We start from the raw sequence: 14,246 nt of genomic DNA, 5'->3' as shown, positions 1-14,246 counted from the left end.
GGCCATGCCCAAAGCCTATAGTCATAAAAGTGATATCTACTACTTGGGCTTGTGATTGTCTTTTATACCTTTCGCCCCTTTTCACACTTATTAATGCCTTGGCCTCCACATTGGACCATGCCCAAAGCCCAAAGCCCTTTAGCACTTTATTACATGTATAAGTTTTATAATTATCTGGGACTATTTGTAAGTTCAATACATCATCTTTCTCAACCTCTTTTGGGGGCTAATATCTTCTTGGCGTCTTGTTTTTCCTCAGCCAAGGCCTTGTTTCTCTTTCTTTTCTTATTTAGAAAGTTATAGTTCAAATTTCATTGGGGAGGACTAGGGTTACTCGGGCTTTACCATAGGTAGTAATCTTTTCAAGCTCTTTGCCCCAGTTTTTTGAGAATTTGTGGCCTTGACATATCTGAACCTCTGCGCATCTATCCACACTGGCTTCATAATAGGGTGTTATGTCTAGCATGGTAACACTTTTGCCTTAACCATCTTCTTACGCACTTCCCTCTCAATGATGCCTTACTGTTAGGGTATGTTGTTATCTTTGTTTTTGTCATTTTAGCAACAGTCCCAACTCTCATCATCATGATGGAAGTTGAGGGTCTGTGGGTCATTGCATCCAAATCCATGTATTTAGTTCCCCGAGTAGGGAATACATCAATTGTTAACAATATGTGCGTCCAGTTTTCACTAAAGTGTGTAAATGGGAGCGATGCATACATCAAATCCTCCTCCTCACCCTTGTTTGGTACAATCTCTGGTTCTCACACTTTGCACTGATGTAGTGTGGTTAGTGGTGATTGATTCATTCCCAAAGAGGTTACCCTCCATATAGAACTTGGCCATCTTTTTGTAAATAGATTTGATCTAAGGCCCAATTTGGCCTCCCTTATAAAGGGTTTGCCAAGTATGATATCATAAGAGTCTGGTTGGCACAAGAAATTCATCACTACAAATGTGCGATGATAGGGGAATGAAAAGATTTTCAATTTGGTTTTCTACAAAACTCCTATGGGTCTTACAGAGGTTCTATTGTCCCATTTTCATGATAAGGTCCATTTGTTCTAGAGCTGGTTTACCCCATTTTTCCCAACATCTTTTGATGATAATGCTCACCCTCCACCATCTCGGATTGTAATTGCCTAATACTCGTTATGGTAGATAGGAATGGTTACATTTGTGTCATTATTCTCATAGTAATGCCCCAACTGGTTTACAAGGATTTATATAAATTTGGGGGTGTTACTTTCTTCCCTCAAATGATGTGGAGTTTCTAATGTTAGTTCTTGTCCTAGTTTCTCATGTGATTCTATAGTTTCTTTGACATATCTCTAGAGGGTAGGATTGCTACAAAGCAAAGGCCCAATAGGCATTTTCACCTTTGATGACAAAAATGTCATCAAGTTGGCTACGTCCTATGGTCTGTATGCTACTTCGCTATCCCTTACCAAGCGTTCGATCCCATTTTTGGATTGAGGTGTACACCTCTTCCATTGTTTCAAACATTATGTTCATGAGGTCATTCTCAGACTTATTTAGGAAGCTAAGCTCCTGCTCATCTCCTTGTTCTTGAATTGGCTCTAGAATGTCCAATTCCATATTCTATCTCATATCTTCTATGGGGTATACTATTTTAAGGGTTTTATTGTTTTTTCATTTTTGCCCACTTTTCCCTTGGGTAAGTATCATTAGTGTTAATAAATGTGTATCTTTTCCTTTTAAAATAATGACATAAAATTGTATGAAGTTACGAATTGTGTGATGCTGTATTAGCAATTCCTACTGTTTCAAGTTTTTCAATTTCCTTTTTTTAGTTAGGATATTGTCCTATGCCTTTTGGGGTTGCTGGCCTTTCTAGGGCCATTTGTTTAGGAGCTATTTGTATATAGATGCTCTCTTGGCTTGACCTTGATGACCCTATTATTGTCCCTTCATCAAGACCATCGTTGATCAGGAGCATCGACTCACCCTTGCCCACCCTTTTTGGTCATCTTCTCCTACCTTTTTTTTGAGGTAGGAACCAATGATTGGTTGGACATCCACCTTGTCTTTGTTCTCCTAGGTAGTGAGTTTGGGCACATGTTAGAAATGCATAAAAATGGAAGCCATCGCCTTGGATGACACCCCCTTGAAAGGGCATGACCAAAAGAAGCTAGATATGCTTGTGCCTTGGGTGATTGATCTTAACACCTTACCAACAAGTTACCAGTCCCTCGTGGATACTCTCACGCTATAGATATGCTTGTGCCTTGGGTGACCGATCTTAACACCTTACCAACAAATTACCAGTCCCCCGTGGATACTTTGACCCTCATCAACTATACCCTTTCCCTATGCCTACTCTAATTTAACATCTTTTTATTTGAAACTATCCCGACTCCCAGTTCTACAACATTCTTGCCCGCATCAACACCAATTAGTGTTTTTTTTTCACCCTAGGAAAATCACTCATATGGCGACAAGTTATCTTTTGTTAAAGAAATTCTCACAAGTTTTCCTATATTGTTAACTATGTCCATAATTTTATTTAGAATTTGGCTTTAAAACCATAAACTCTAGTTAGTTTTTGGCGATTGACCTAAAAAAATAAACTCAAAATTTTTCTAAATTTTAAAATTTGCAAACCATTTTTAGCCAAATTTATGGAAATAATTTGCACTGCTCATTGCCACCCTCTTCTTCTATGATCCATTTCCTTCTTCTTGGACATAACAAATGGACAACAGACCCCAGTGGAAGGCTGACCATCCCCATCACACTAGAGGAGGATGGGAATTTATTAATTTTGAACTACAACCCGAGTGGCAACCAGATGTGGAAAGAATACATGGCCATACCAAGAGAATTTATTGATCTAAGGGTCATTTTGGACTATAACCTGGTGGCGCAAGCCTTATGTCCTAAACAAAAAGACTACATGGCCATACCATGAGAAGTCTGCATCTAACAACCAAGTTTTATGCCAATCAAGAGAAGGTGGTCCTGGCGCAAGTTCTTATGAATGGAAGGCAAGAGGCATGCTATCTACAACTTTCCTTACAATGCCCCATGCCACCCACCGGCACAAAGATGATGTAACTCCCCATGAAAGAATTCAATGATCTCTAGTACACACAAAGATCTTTGACCAAGCCATAGTTGACACAAGCCACTTCTTCAAGCTCATTATCCTCATCCTCGAGGTTCCAAAGCCTACCTAGATCACCATCAAAACTCCTTGTCTAAGCTCATAGGTGGGGCATGTGCCATTAGTTTGTAATCTGGTTTGCAAACAATAACTCAATATTATTCTCCATCTCTCTTACATTCAATTCTTTGTATGTGGAAGATTTTGCAAGTTTGTGTGAACACAGAAGTAGTGTTTTCTTACATAACCTCATTGCTAGGTGGTGGGTTACACCTAGGGGAAGCGTGGGCTTAGCACGCGAGGAATCCTCAAGGAGGAGAGTGATGATGCTAGCACTACATAGACATGTTGAGAGAGAGAGAGAGAGAGAGAGAGAGAGAGAGAGAGAGGTTTTGCTATAGAGAGAGAGAGAGAGAGAGAGAGAGGTTTTGCTATATATATATAGAGAGAGAGAGAGATAGAGAGAGAGAGAGAGAGAGAGAGAGAGAGAGAGAGAGGTTTTGCTATATATATATATATATATATATAGAGAGAGAGAGAGAGAGAGAGAGAGAGAGAGACTCATGCACACTAGCTCCTCGAATCCCTCTTAAGTCATGTAGATGCGAAATTAGGAAGATCAAATCGCCTTGCAAATAGGTCCATGATTATCAATTGAAACGGAGATATTAGATTAAAAGTCCAAAATTCAAATACAGGTTTCAACTAACCCACTCAACTAAGGCAGGCAAAAAAGCAAAAGCTACTTCACGTGAACAAGGCCTTCTCTCTCTACATGTGAACAAGGCCTTCTGTCTCTCTCTCTCTCTCTCTCTCTCTCTACATGTGAACAAGGCCTTCTGTCTCTCTCTCTCCCTCTCTCTCTCTCTCTCTCTCTTTGCTTTCGCTCTTGTTGTTGGTAGTATAGTGTGTATCGTGCTCTCTCGAAACCTGCACAGTGTGTATCCTGCGCTCTCTCGAAACTTGTGTTAGAGCCTTGTCTCTCGCCATCTCCTTTAATAATCTTGATTCTTGATCTGTGTTTTTGAGAGAGAGAGAGACACACAGAGAGAGAGAGAGAGAGAGAGAGAGAGGGAGAAGCAAAGGTGTTTCGAAGGATGAAATGGGCAATCTGAGGGAGCGGATGCAGAGCATTGGTGTGCGCCCATCTTGAGAAGGGTTGCATATCTGGTGAAAGCCCTTCTTTTTGGTGGACAAATTCTGCCTGCTCACACATACACAGGACCAGATCTAGTGCCCAGGATCATGTCACGACCCAAAACCTCCCAATTTCTTTCTTCCTCAGGTAAGCTTCAAATCTATCCGCAGTTTTTAACGTGCATTGTCCATAACTGTGGAGGGCTTTGAGCCATAACTAGTCATGCTGGGCTTTTCTAAGCTTCATTGCTAATTGCGCAGGATGTTTAGTTCGAACCCTCAGAGGGAGGGGTTTACCTTTGTAGCTATGGGTGTTTGGTGCTTAATTGTCAATCGTTAAGCTAAAATTGTCAAGCTATGCATGTGTTTAGGTATAATCCTTGGTTTTGTACAGTGTTAATCATAGGTATTCTCTTAATTAGGAGGGGTTGCAAAATTGTCTTTTGGTAACTGCTGAATAAGGACAGATAATATGACACATTGCACTTGGGGAAGGGGGCGTTGACTGATTGTGTAAGCCTTCAACAGAACAGGGTGTCCAAAGTATTGTTTTTGGGTGAGTTTTGGATGTGTTTATTCTGGGTGAGGGGGTTCGTACCCGTTTCGAACTAGTTTTGGATGCCTTGATCCCAGGAGGTCAGTAATGCCGGTACAAATGTGCATTATTATTCAAGGAGGTTTTAAGCAGAGGTTGAAAAATCAGGCGGGAATCGGGATTTAGAATCTCATGAGGGCCTTTGAACCTATAGAAGGAAAAAATCAACATAATGCAAGGGTGGTGAAATCCATAATGAGTGGTGGACTAATCTTGAACAGGGTAGTCAGGTTTGTTTCACAGATCTTGTGACTATTCCACAGCATTGTGAATTGGAATGCTGTTTACAAATATACAAGGAGATTTGTATCTTTCAGGGGGTTAAAGTCCCATAAAAATTCCACAACTGGCCCTTGTAAAGGTATAGAACATGCAAAATTTGCCTATGTTTGCCAAATATTTTGCATTGTTTTGCAGAGATTACAAAATAGAGTCTAGAGACAAATTTTACTACAAAGTGCTACTGAGGTAGGTTTTGATGGGGACATCACTTGCAGGCACGTGCTGATATGGAACAAACTGCAATTTAATAATGACCGTAACTGGAAAAAACACGGGGCTGGAAAAATGGATTTTTTGAAATGTTTCACAAGTTTAAAACAATGCATTTCATTGCAACTGTGCAGCAGATGGGGAATGTGGCCAACTGCATGGCTTTGAGAAGCTTTCACCTGCCCTAGCTAGTAGGCTGTCCTAAACCATAAAAAGTTATGGTTTATAGGTTTTGGTATCCTGTGCTAGCCTCTACAGCAGTACTTGGACATTGGTCATGCTACCTTAGATTCTTTCTGTTTTTCAACTCATCAACTTTTTTCTTGCAAAGATGTCGATTGTTTTTGGTTTGGACTGCAGGGGTCTATTTTCCAGGAGCATACACTTCAATGATTGCGGGTCTGAGTATACCGGAAAAGCAGGAAATCCTCTATCAAGCTGCACAAGGGCTTGAGGGAGGCCGAGAAGCCCTGGAGTCTTGGACACGGAAAGATCTGCTACAACTCATATGTCTTGAGATGGGCAAAGAGCGAAAGTATACAGGTGTTTCCAAAAGCAAAATGGTCGAGCATCTTCTGAAGTTGGTTTCCATGAAGGGTTTGGAGAAAGGTGTGACAAGCCCTAGCTTTGCATCACCGACCTCTCAGTTTTCCCTACAGAGCCCGTGTAGGCGGCAGCGGAAGGGAGGGCGTCCTGCTCGCATCCCATCAGCAATCCAGATACCCGTGGACGGAGATAATAGGAAGACTGAGCTCTCTTGGGTGTGCAGAAATACAGCATGCAAAGCCCAGCTGCTACTGGGTGCGAGTTTTTGTCAGCGATGCTCTTGCTGCATTTGCCAAAACTTTGATGATAACAAGGACCCTAGTCTTTGGATTGTCTGCACGCCTGAACCGCTTGATGTGGAGAGGGATTGCAGACTTTCTTGTCATATAGAGTGTGCTCTCAACAATGGCATGGCTGGGGTAGTAGTTGATGGATCAAACATTCTACTTGATGGAAGCTACCGGTGCCGTTCTTGCGGAAAAATCAGCAGCTTGATAGGGTGGGTTGTGCATTTAATGGACCATTTTGGTGACCATAGTTTATGGCATCATGTTTCCATTTGCCAATTAAACTTTCAGACTTTTCATTTTTTTCTCAAATAGCCCCTATATACACAATGACAAGTTACAACATGCCTTGCGTGGTTTTTAAGAAGTTGATATTGGGTGTTAATCTGCCTTGCACTAAATTTACTGACATGATATTTGCAGATGCTGGAAAAAACAGCTTCTAATTGCAAGGGATGCCCGAAGAGTTGATACCCTTTGCCAACGACTCTCCTTGAGTCATAGATTACTGAATGGCACTCACAGGCACAGGGCACTCCATGAACTTGTAGACAGAGCAATCCAAAAACTGGAAGCTGAAGTGGGCTCAATCACTGAAGGGTCAGCCAAGTTTGCTCGTGGTTTGGTGATTAGGCTGTCTTCAAGTGTCGAGGTACTCAAAGTCATAGATTTGGCCCTTGAAAAAGCAGAAGCCTTGCATGAAGAACTGGCTTCGAACTGCCAATCAAGAGTGGAGGCCTCAGCTATCCAAGGTACTTGACATGAATAGGAAGGGGGGAGGGGGCAGAGGGAGTTTGGAGTGGTTTGAATCTCTAACCTCCTCTGTTTGTGTGCTGTTTGTTGCAGAGAAAAATGCAGATATGTTTTGCACAATACAATTCAATGAAGTATCATCATCTTCTATCTTGCTGTCTGTGAAAGGCGGTGGGGATCTAGTGACTGGTTATCGGCTTTGGCATCGCAAAGCAAGCGAGGCAAGCTTTCCAAACAACCCGACTTGCATAATTCCTGCCAATTCTGGCAGAGCTCAGATTTCCAGCCTGCAGGCTTGCACAGAGTATGCATTCTACATTGTCCCGTATTCTGATAGAGGGATTGGTGAACCGGCAGAAGGTCGTTGTATTACAAAGAGCGTAGAGTTGCAACCACCCAGGGAGTCGCAGGTGGACTCAGGAGACTGCCACCATAAGCATGTGTTACACCCGGCCAATGCCGAGGAGAGGATTTGTATTTCAGACGAATTTGAATCGAATTTCAAGGTTCGTGATCTGGGCAAGGTATTGCATTCAGCATGGGGTGAAGATTACCAGCCGGCCCGTGTTATCAAAGGAATCTTCCATGGCAAAGGAGGTATGAAGAGTCTGAATGATGATAAGAAGAATGAGGAGAGGAAGAGTGAATGCGCGTCAGGTTTGAATGTTCTCTCGAGTCCTGGAGCGGATGCGTCCTGTGTGGAGGGTGATGGATGCAAGCCGAGCCATGACAAAGCACTCTGCAGTGACCTGAATGTTTCTGCAAATGTAGACCTTGGTGTGGAAGAGAGCAGAGCAACTGTGAAGGTACCACTGCCCCCACCAGTGATCAGAACCTTGTCTAGGCGGGATTCCAGTGGCTTATTGCAAGGTGAAGCCAAGGGCCCGCTGGTGCATGCAGAGGTTGCAGAATTGGATAATACGAGCGATCCCGGCAACTCACACACATCACGGAGGGAGGAAACTGAGGCCGTGTCTCCGATTGTCTCAGATACTCTGCAGGCCAATGGCGGAAATGAGCTGCATGATGTCTCAGAGGAGACACTCAGAATCGATGATTTGGAGTCAAAAGAGCATGGTGGAAGCTGGGCGGTTCAAGTTCGAAGTGCAGGGACAACCATTGGGATGGAGCCACAGACGGCCATGCTAAGGAAGAGGGCAATGGACGGGCTAGAGAGAGGGGATGGGTATGGGCTTGGAAATGGTTGTGGAGGAGGAAGCGGTGTGGGAGGCCCCATCTGTGCTGCAAGGAACTATGAGTTTTGTGTGAAGATTGTTCGTTGGTTGGAATGTGAAGGCCATCTCAAGGAAGATTTCCGGATGAAGTTCCTCACCTGGTTTAGCTTAAGGGCTTCAGAGCACGAGAAAAGGGTTGTGAGCGTCTTTATTGATACGCTTCAGGACAACCCGGCAAGCTTGGCAGGGCAATTGGTTGACACTTTCTCGGACATCATCTCTTCCAAGAGACACCACATGGTCTCCAATGGCTTCTGCAATAATTTTTGGCGTTAGCACGCAGCAAATAGATGATTCAATGGTGTTTATTCAAACTCTAAGACGATTCAAAGGTTATTGAATTGAACCAAAAAGATGATTCAAAGGCTATTCAACCTAACCTTGCCTTGCTGCTTTTGATCTTTCAATTCATAGAGGTTATGTGCTGACAATGGACATTCTTGTGTTTGTTCCTCATAGCTATGATAATGATTGCTATGTTGTTGTAGCAGTTTTGATTATATCCTACTATGGCCTTCTCTTTGATCTGTTGTAGAGTGCATGCATTGAAAGAAGGCAATGCCTTATTTTAAATGTGGGAATGTGGAGGCTGAAAAGGCATTTCCTGGTTACATGTGCAAATGCCACCTCACCCCTGCTTCAATTCTGAAGCCTCTTCACCTTCTTGTGCCTTTCAAAGAAGGGGAGCAAGTGGACTTGACCTTTAAATCTTTCTGTATTAAAGCTTCTTCCAATATGGGTCTAAGCTTGTGTTGTTATACCTTCATTAGCAAAAGTTGTGGGCAATTCTTACAGATCTCAATACGTTCAAGTGTTCAACTTTGTAGTTTTGAAATGTGAATGATTGCTTATAGATATCAGTACATTGAAAGAATTTCTAAGACGCTTAAGTTGTTGTGCTTTATCCCACTTCATGTCTTTGTAGCATGTTTTTCTCGCTCCAATATACATAAAACCAAGACAATGTGGTTATGCAGGAGAGAATGATTTAGATACCACTCTTGGAGTTGAATGGAAGCTGAAGGAAGGGATACATAAAGGTGAAGTACTCAAGTGCAATGCTTGTATAGAGTCAATAGTAATATCATATCAAATCTGTTGACATACCCTATACATGGGTTTGGACTATAAAAGCTAGAAGAAGAGTAGAGGATGTTGGTTTCCATTGGATTTAGAAGGAAGTTCAATTAAAATTGAACTTAATATTCAAATGGGTCTTGGAAACAACAAGAAACTCATGTTCAATTCTAAATGGACCTTGAAGGATGTTCGTCAATCTATTGAGTAATATCTAGATGGCACACTAGATAACTCTAAATTTAGATTGAATAGAAACATTATAGGGAGAAGGTTAAAAAGCATATTAAATTGTATGAAGTGTCTTCCTCCTACTACTTTGGCATTTGAGGCTATAGGGAGAAGGTCAGAAAGCACATTAAAATTGTATCAAGTGTCTTCCTCCTACTACTTTGTCATTTGAGGCTTAACTTAATATATCTTTTTTGTATTTTTGGCAATGTCTATACGGTAAATTTGTCTCATGTCATTTTAACGTTATTTCAAATTATTACTATCATAGTATTAAAACTTACCAAAATGGGACATTATCCAAAATAGATTTTTGAAAAAGTATTTAAGTTAGATGTAATTGTTATTCTCTCATTTCACTCACTCACTTAGTGTTAGCTCTTCTTAGCTTCGTAACCTTGAGTATTAGCCTTTCTCTACCCCCTTGCGAGCTTACGACGACGATTTATTAGTAGCAGTGATTTTGGTTATAGATTTGAAAATTTATTTTAGATCTTTGCCCAAAAGATTGATGTTCTTATGACTGCTATGATAAGGATAAATATACTTTATTTGATTTGATTGACTATATGAATTTGCATGTTAGCAAACATACTTACTAGCTAGATGATTCTAGCAAGGGATGGGTTCCTTTTGACTTCCTCCTCCACTTGTATGGTAATGCCCCTAACTTTGAAAGGCGTGTCAAATACTTTGAAGCATTTTGGCTCTAATAGTTATCATGTCATGGATATCAACATCTTAGAGGCATTGGGAAAGGGTTTTGAAGGCTCCATAAAAACCTACTTCAAGAAAGCCTTGTCGAGGAGGACGATGATAGATTGGTAAGCCAATTATTTTAGTTATAGTATTCTTTGCCTTTTCTCTCAATAAATTCTTTGTTTTTGTGGTTTGTAAATTGTTTTGTTTTCATATACATAAAGATATTGAGATTGATGCATTTAGTTCTCAAAAAGGAGGCACCAGAGATGTATTTAGGAGAGATGCTTCTCTGGCACACTTATTTCCCATTTTATTCCCCTTGTGATCATTGTTGTGATCCATGCCAAAATGATGTCGAGTGCTACACAAGAGCTAGTGAAGTGCAAGGCTTTGTCGCGTGTCTGGGAAAAGAAACCTATAACAAAGAATGCAGATAAAGTTATCCTATTGTGCAAGGAGACTGCAATCTTTGTATTTGGTGCCTCCCAAGAAGCAAAAGTTTTGGTTAAGACAACTATGGGACTAGCCCAAGGTTTTATCTGTAAAAGAAGGTCATAGAAAAATTAGGTGAACCTAGTTTATCCATCAAGTATTTTAATGTTAAATGAAAGAAGCCAATGTAATTAACTTTGGTGTAGTGTAATTTCCTATACATAATGTAACTCGATTAACATATTAATAACATTTTCTTTTTGGCTTTGTGTAATTTTTATCCTATGAGTAAATATCTGATATGATGTTTTTGGTATTGAAAGTAGCTTAAATAAAAGTCTTTAGAGAGTAAGAAACCAAAGGTGAGCTTTATCACAAATTATATCGCCCATTGGATATCATTTTTTAAAAGAATACATAATACTCATTATTTTATAGCTCCTCCACTTTAACTTAACTCATCATACTTTGTTGCTGGCAGTTGGGATAGCAAGATAAAAGGCAACTCACAACTCATTTATTTTCTCCATTATTAGTCATTCACCATTTCTCGAGCATAACACAGCAAACAATGTTTTTAAAACCAACACGGAGTGAACAAGGCCATTCTACAGAGCTGCCATAATGGCCCTGGTCACTCCACTTTGGTTGGAGGGGTCTTTAAACTCTTAAAAAAAATAAATTGTTTGATATGTGATTCTCTAGAAGAGGTCTACAAGCCTTATTCATTGTCTTATAGCTCCTCCACTTTATCTTAATTCATCATAGTTATCTTGGTTGTTGGTGGTGGTTGGGGTAGCAAGATCAAGTCACCTCACAATTCATATATTTGCTCTGTTAATGGTTATTCATATTTTTTGGAGCATCACACATAAATAATAATAATAATAAAAGTTTAAACACCCCTCCAATCAACATGTATCTTGAAGGGTTGTTTAAACTTTTTTATTTATTTTGTTTGATGTGTAATGCTCAAGAAGAGGTCTATAGGTCCTCTTAACTTATTTCTCTTCTCATATATTGAGTTTGATAAATGTGTCTTCATTCACAATTTTTAACATGAAACTAGGATCTTCTTCTACACTTTTCTACTTTGATATTTCACATAAACAAATAAGCCTTTGTGCTAATAAGAGGTATCTCTCTCTCTCTCTCTCTCTCTCTCTCTCTCTCTCTCTCTCTCTCTCTCTCTCTCTCTCTCTCTCTCTCTCTAAGTCTACAAGCATATGTAAATTCATACAATTACATAATGCTTCTCATAAATGCATATGGCACACAAAGAGGATATACTATATGAAGTCCTACTGGTTCACATAAATATATATAAAAAAAGAAATACATATTTTTTTACTCAACCAAATCCAAAGCCTAGTTTGGGATTTTTTATTTTTATTTTGAAAGATGATTTTTAAAACCCCTAAGTTATGTACAAGGTCTATAGAGTCACCTGTGTCAACCATACAAAATCGAAAGTACAAACACACCCCCAACCAACACGGTGCAGCTAGAGAGAAAATAATAAATTATTTTCTACCCGACTCGCATAACCTTGGTCATGGGGATAGGCTAGGAATGTGTTAGCTTAAGTTGTTGGTCTCCCTCAAAGGGTGCAACCTTAAATTATACAAATATCAAATCAAATGTATACAAACATAGATTTTTGAAGAGGCCAAATCGATTTCGATAGTTTCATTATACTTCATATCAAATCAAACGGATACAAATATAGATTTTTGAAGAGACCAAATCATCTTAAGTTGTTGGTCTCCCTCAAAGGGTGCAACCTTAAATTATACAAATATCAAATCAAATGTATACAAACATAGATTTTTGAAGAGGCCAAATCGATTTCAATAGTTTCATTATACTTCATATCAAATCAAATGGATACAAATAGAGATTTTTGAAGAGACCAAATCAATTGTAATACTTTTGTTAAAATCAAAGAGTTACAAAGTAAGTAAATGATGAAGTGATAAAAGAAACTTCTCTATTTCATCTCTATTCTAAGCTATGATCACCACAAAGTCTCTTGGCGAGCTACATGTCTTTTTCTTTTATTGTTACCCTATGGGCATGGATGGCACATAGGTTGGTGTCTTTAAAAAGGCCAGTACGCATCTTCTTCAGCTTCTTGCACGGCCTCTAGTACACTTGGGGTGAACCTTATTGTTACCCTATGGGCATGGATGGCACATAGGTTAGTGTCTTTAAAAAGGGCTAGTAAGCGTTTTCTCAACATCTTCTTGCAAGGCCTCTAGTACACTTGGGGTGAACCTTATCCCAAGACTTTAGTCTTGAGCTATTTCACGAACCACACATCGGAAAGGTTCTCTCTGACATACTTGATGATAAGTTTTTGGCATTGTTCTTATTTCCCTTAGTGCTTTGACACTAGGCTTGGTCCTTCACTCCTTGTTAAATGTTGGGGGTGCTACTGGCTTCACTTTAAGTGTAATTGTTGGCTTCTTATTGAAGCTCTCCTTTTCCTAAGGCCTAGATGGCCTAGCTTCTTCTTCTGCTCCCGCCTGTGGAGATTTTGTAGGATTCTTTTTACCTTGTTGAAAGACTTTCTTGGGTAATGGTGGAGGTGATGGAGGCCTCTCTTGGTCTATTAGTTTCGTTTGTTTCTTTTATGGTGTAGACTTCCTCTGATTCTTGAATTGGATTTCTTTCTCTCTTTGTAGTGGAGGCGGTTCTTTCCTTCATGCTCCACATGCTGGTCTTCTCGTTCCTTTCTTGGGAACCTCATTATGGTCTCTATTAGAGGCTCTTATACTCCTTAGCCTTTGCATCGAGCATTGAGGAGGCTCTTTGTCTGTAGAAGTAGATTTTTATTTTTTCTTTGGTTACTTTTATAGTTGTCCTTATGCTCTATCACTTTTTCTTTCACTTTGGGGGGACTGAAGAGTCCTTCTCTTGTTGTGTAATGAAGCAATTATATATACACATGCACATGTACGGATTTGGGGGCATGGGCGTATTGTTAGCCAATGTAAAATGGCCAGGTACTATGTAAGTGACCTTGGTCTAGGCTATTGTACCCTTTTGATACCCTTTTTGATATCTTCTTGATAATTTTGATATGATATACACCTTGTCTTCTTGGAGCTTATGCCCAAGCTTTCGTGGCTGATTCATGGTAGTCTTCCCATGTCTAGGTGCTACTCCCTATGATGAGTGGTACATGTGTGTATTCTATCCCTTAGGTCCCTTCATTACATTGGTATCAGAGCCATGGATTCTCTTCATTGCATTGGTATCAGACCTCTTGGTTGATGTTTTGATTAGAGTGATTAGTACTTAATCTAATTTTAGATTAGTGCTTTTTAAATAGTTTTTAGATTTTTTTTGAGTGAATTAGCAATGAGATTAATGATAATCATTTTTGGCTACATGCTAATATTAAATTAAAAAACCCCGATTCTTTCACAGATCTTGATTTTCTTGATTTTCAAATTAAGGTTTCTAACCATTTTTATAGTGATTTTCCTGGAACTTTCTTGTTAAATATTCTTGATTAGTCTTTCCTTTCATCAAATCTATTCATAAACTTTACTTTCCTTCTATATGGGGATCTTGGCAGTTTGGAGGATATTGAAGCTTGCTATATAGATATTGGTGCAGTTTTC

The 14,246-nt window shown here is 39.8% G+C and overlaps 1 protein-coding gene across 1 annotated transcript; it reads left to right on the top strand.

The window, feature by feature from the left end:
• Positions 1–3,878: 3,878 nt before the first annotated feature.
• LOC147603324 (VIN3-like protein 1) lies at positions 3,879–8,603 on the top strand. Its single transcript, XM_086796506.1, has 4 exons — positions 3,879–4,412; positions 5,712–6,396; positions 6,608–6,936; positions 7,031–8,603. The coding sequence occupies exons 1-4, from the start codon at positions 4,373–4,375 to the stop codon at positions 8,446–8,448; spliced, it is 2,472 nt and encodes an 823-aa protein (XP_086652632.1). The 5' UTR covers positions 3,879–4,372; the 3' UTR covers positions 8,449–8,603.
• The last annotated feature ends 5,643 nt before the right edge of the window (positions 8,604–14,246 follow it).

The sequence above is a fragment of the Cibotium barometz genome, chromosome 64, assembly GCF_041138505.1.
Source record: "Cibotium barometz isolate CiBa-2024 chromosome 64, ASM4113850v1, whole genome shotgun sequence".
Lineage (NCBI taxonomy): Eukaryota > Viridiplantae > Streptophyta > Polypodiopsida > Cyatheales > Cibotiaceae > Cibotium > Cibotium barometz.
Note: the sequence above shows the minus strand (reverse complement) of the source record. Positions and strands in the feature narration are given on the sequence as shown.

Excerpts from the sequence above, each read along its gene's own strand:
- LOC147603324 (XM_086796506.1), top strand. The coding sequence starts at position 4,373 with ATGTCACGACCCAAAACCTCCCAATTTCTTTCTTCCTCAG. Across the intron at positions 4,413-5,711 it reads CCAATTTCTTTCTTCCTCAG|GGGTCTATTTTCCAGGAGCA; the intron begins GTAAGCTTCAAA and ends TTTGGACTGCAG. Across the intron at positions 6,397-6,607 it reads AAAATCAGCAGCTTGATAGG|ATGCTGGAAAAAACAGCTTC; the intron begins GTGGGTTGTGCA and ends TGATATTTGCAG.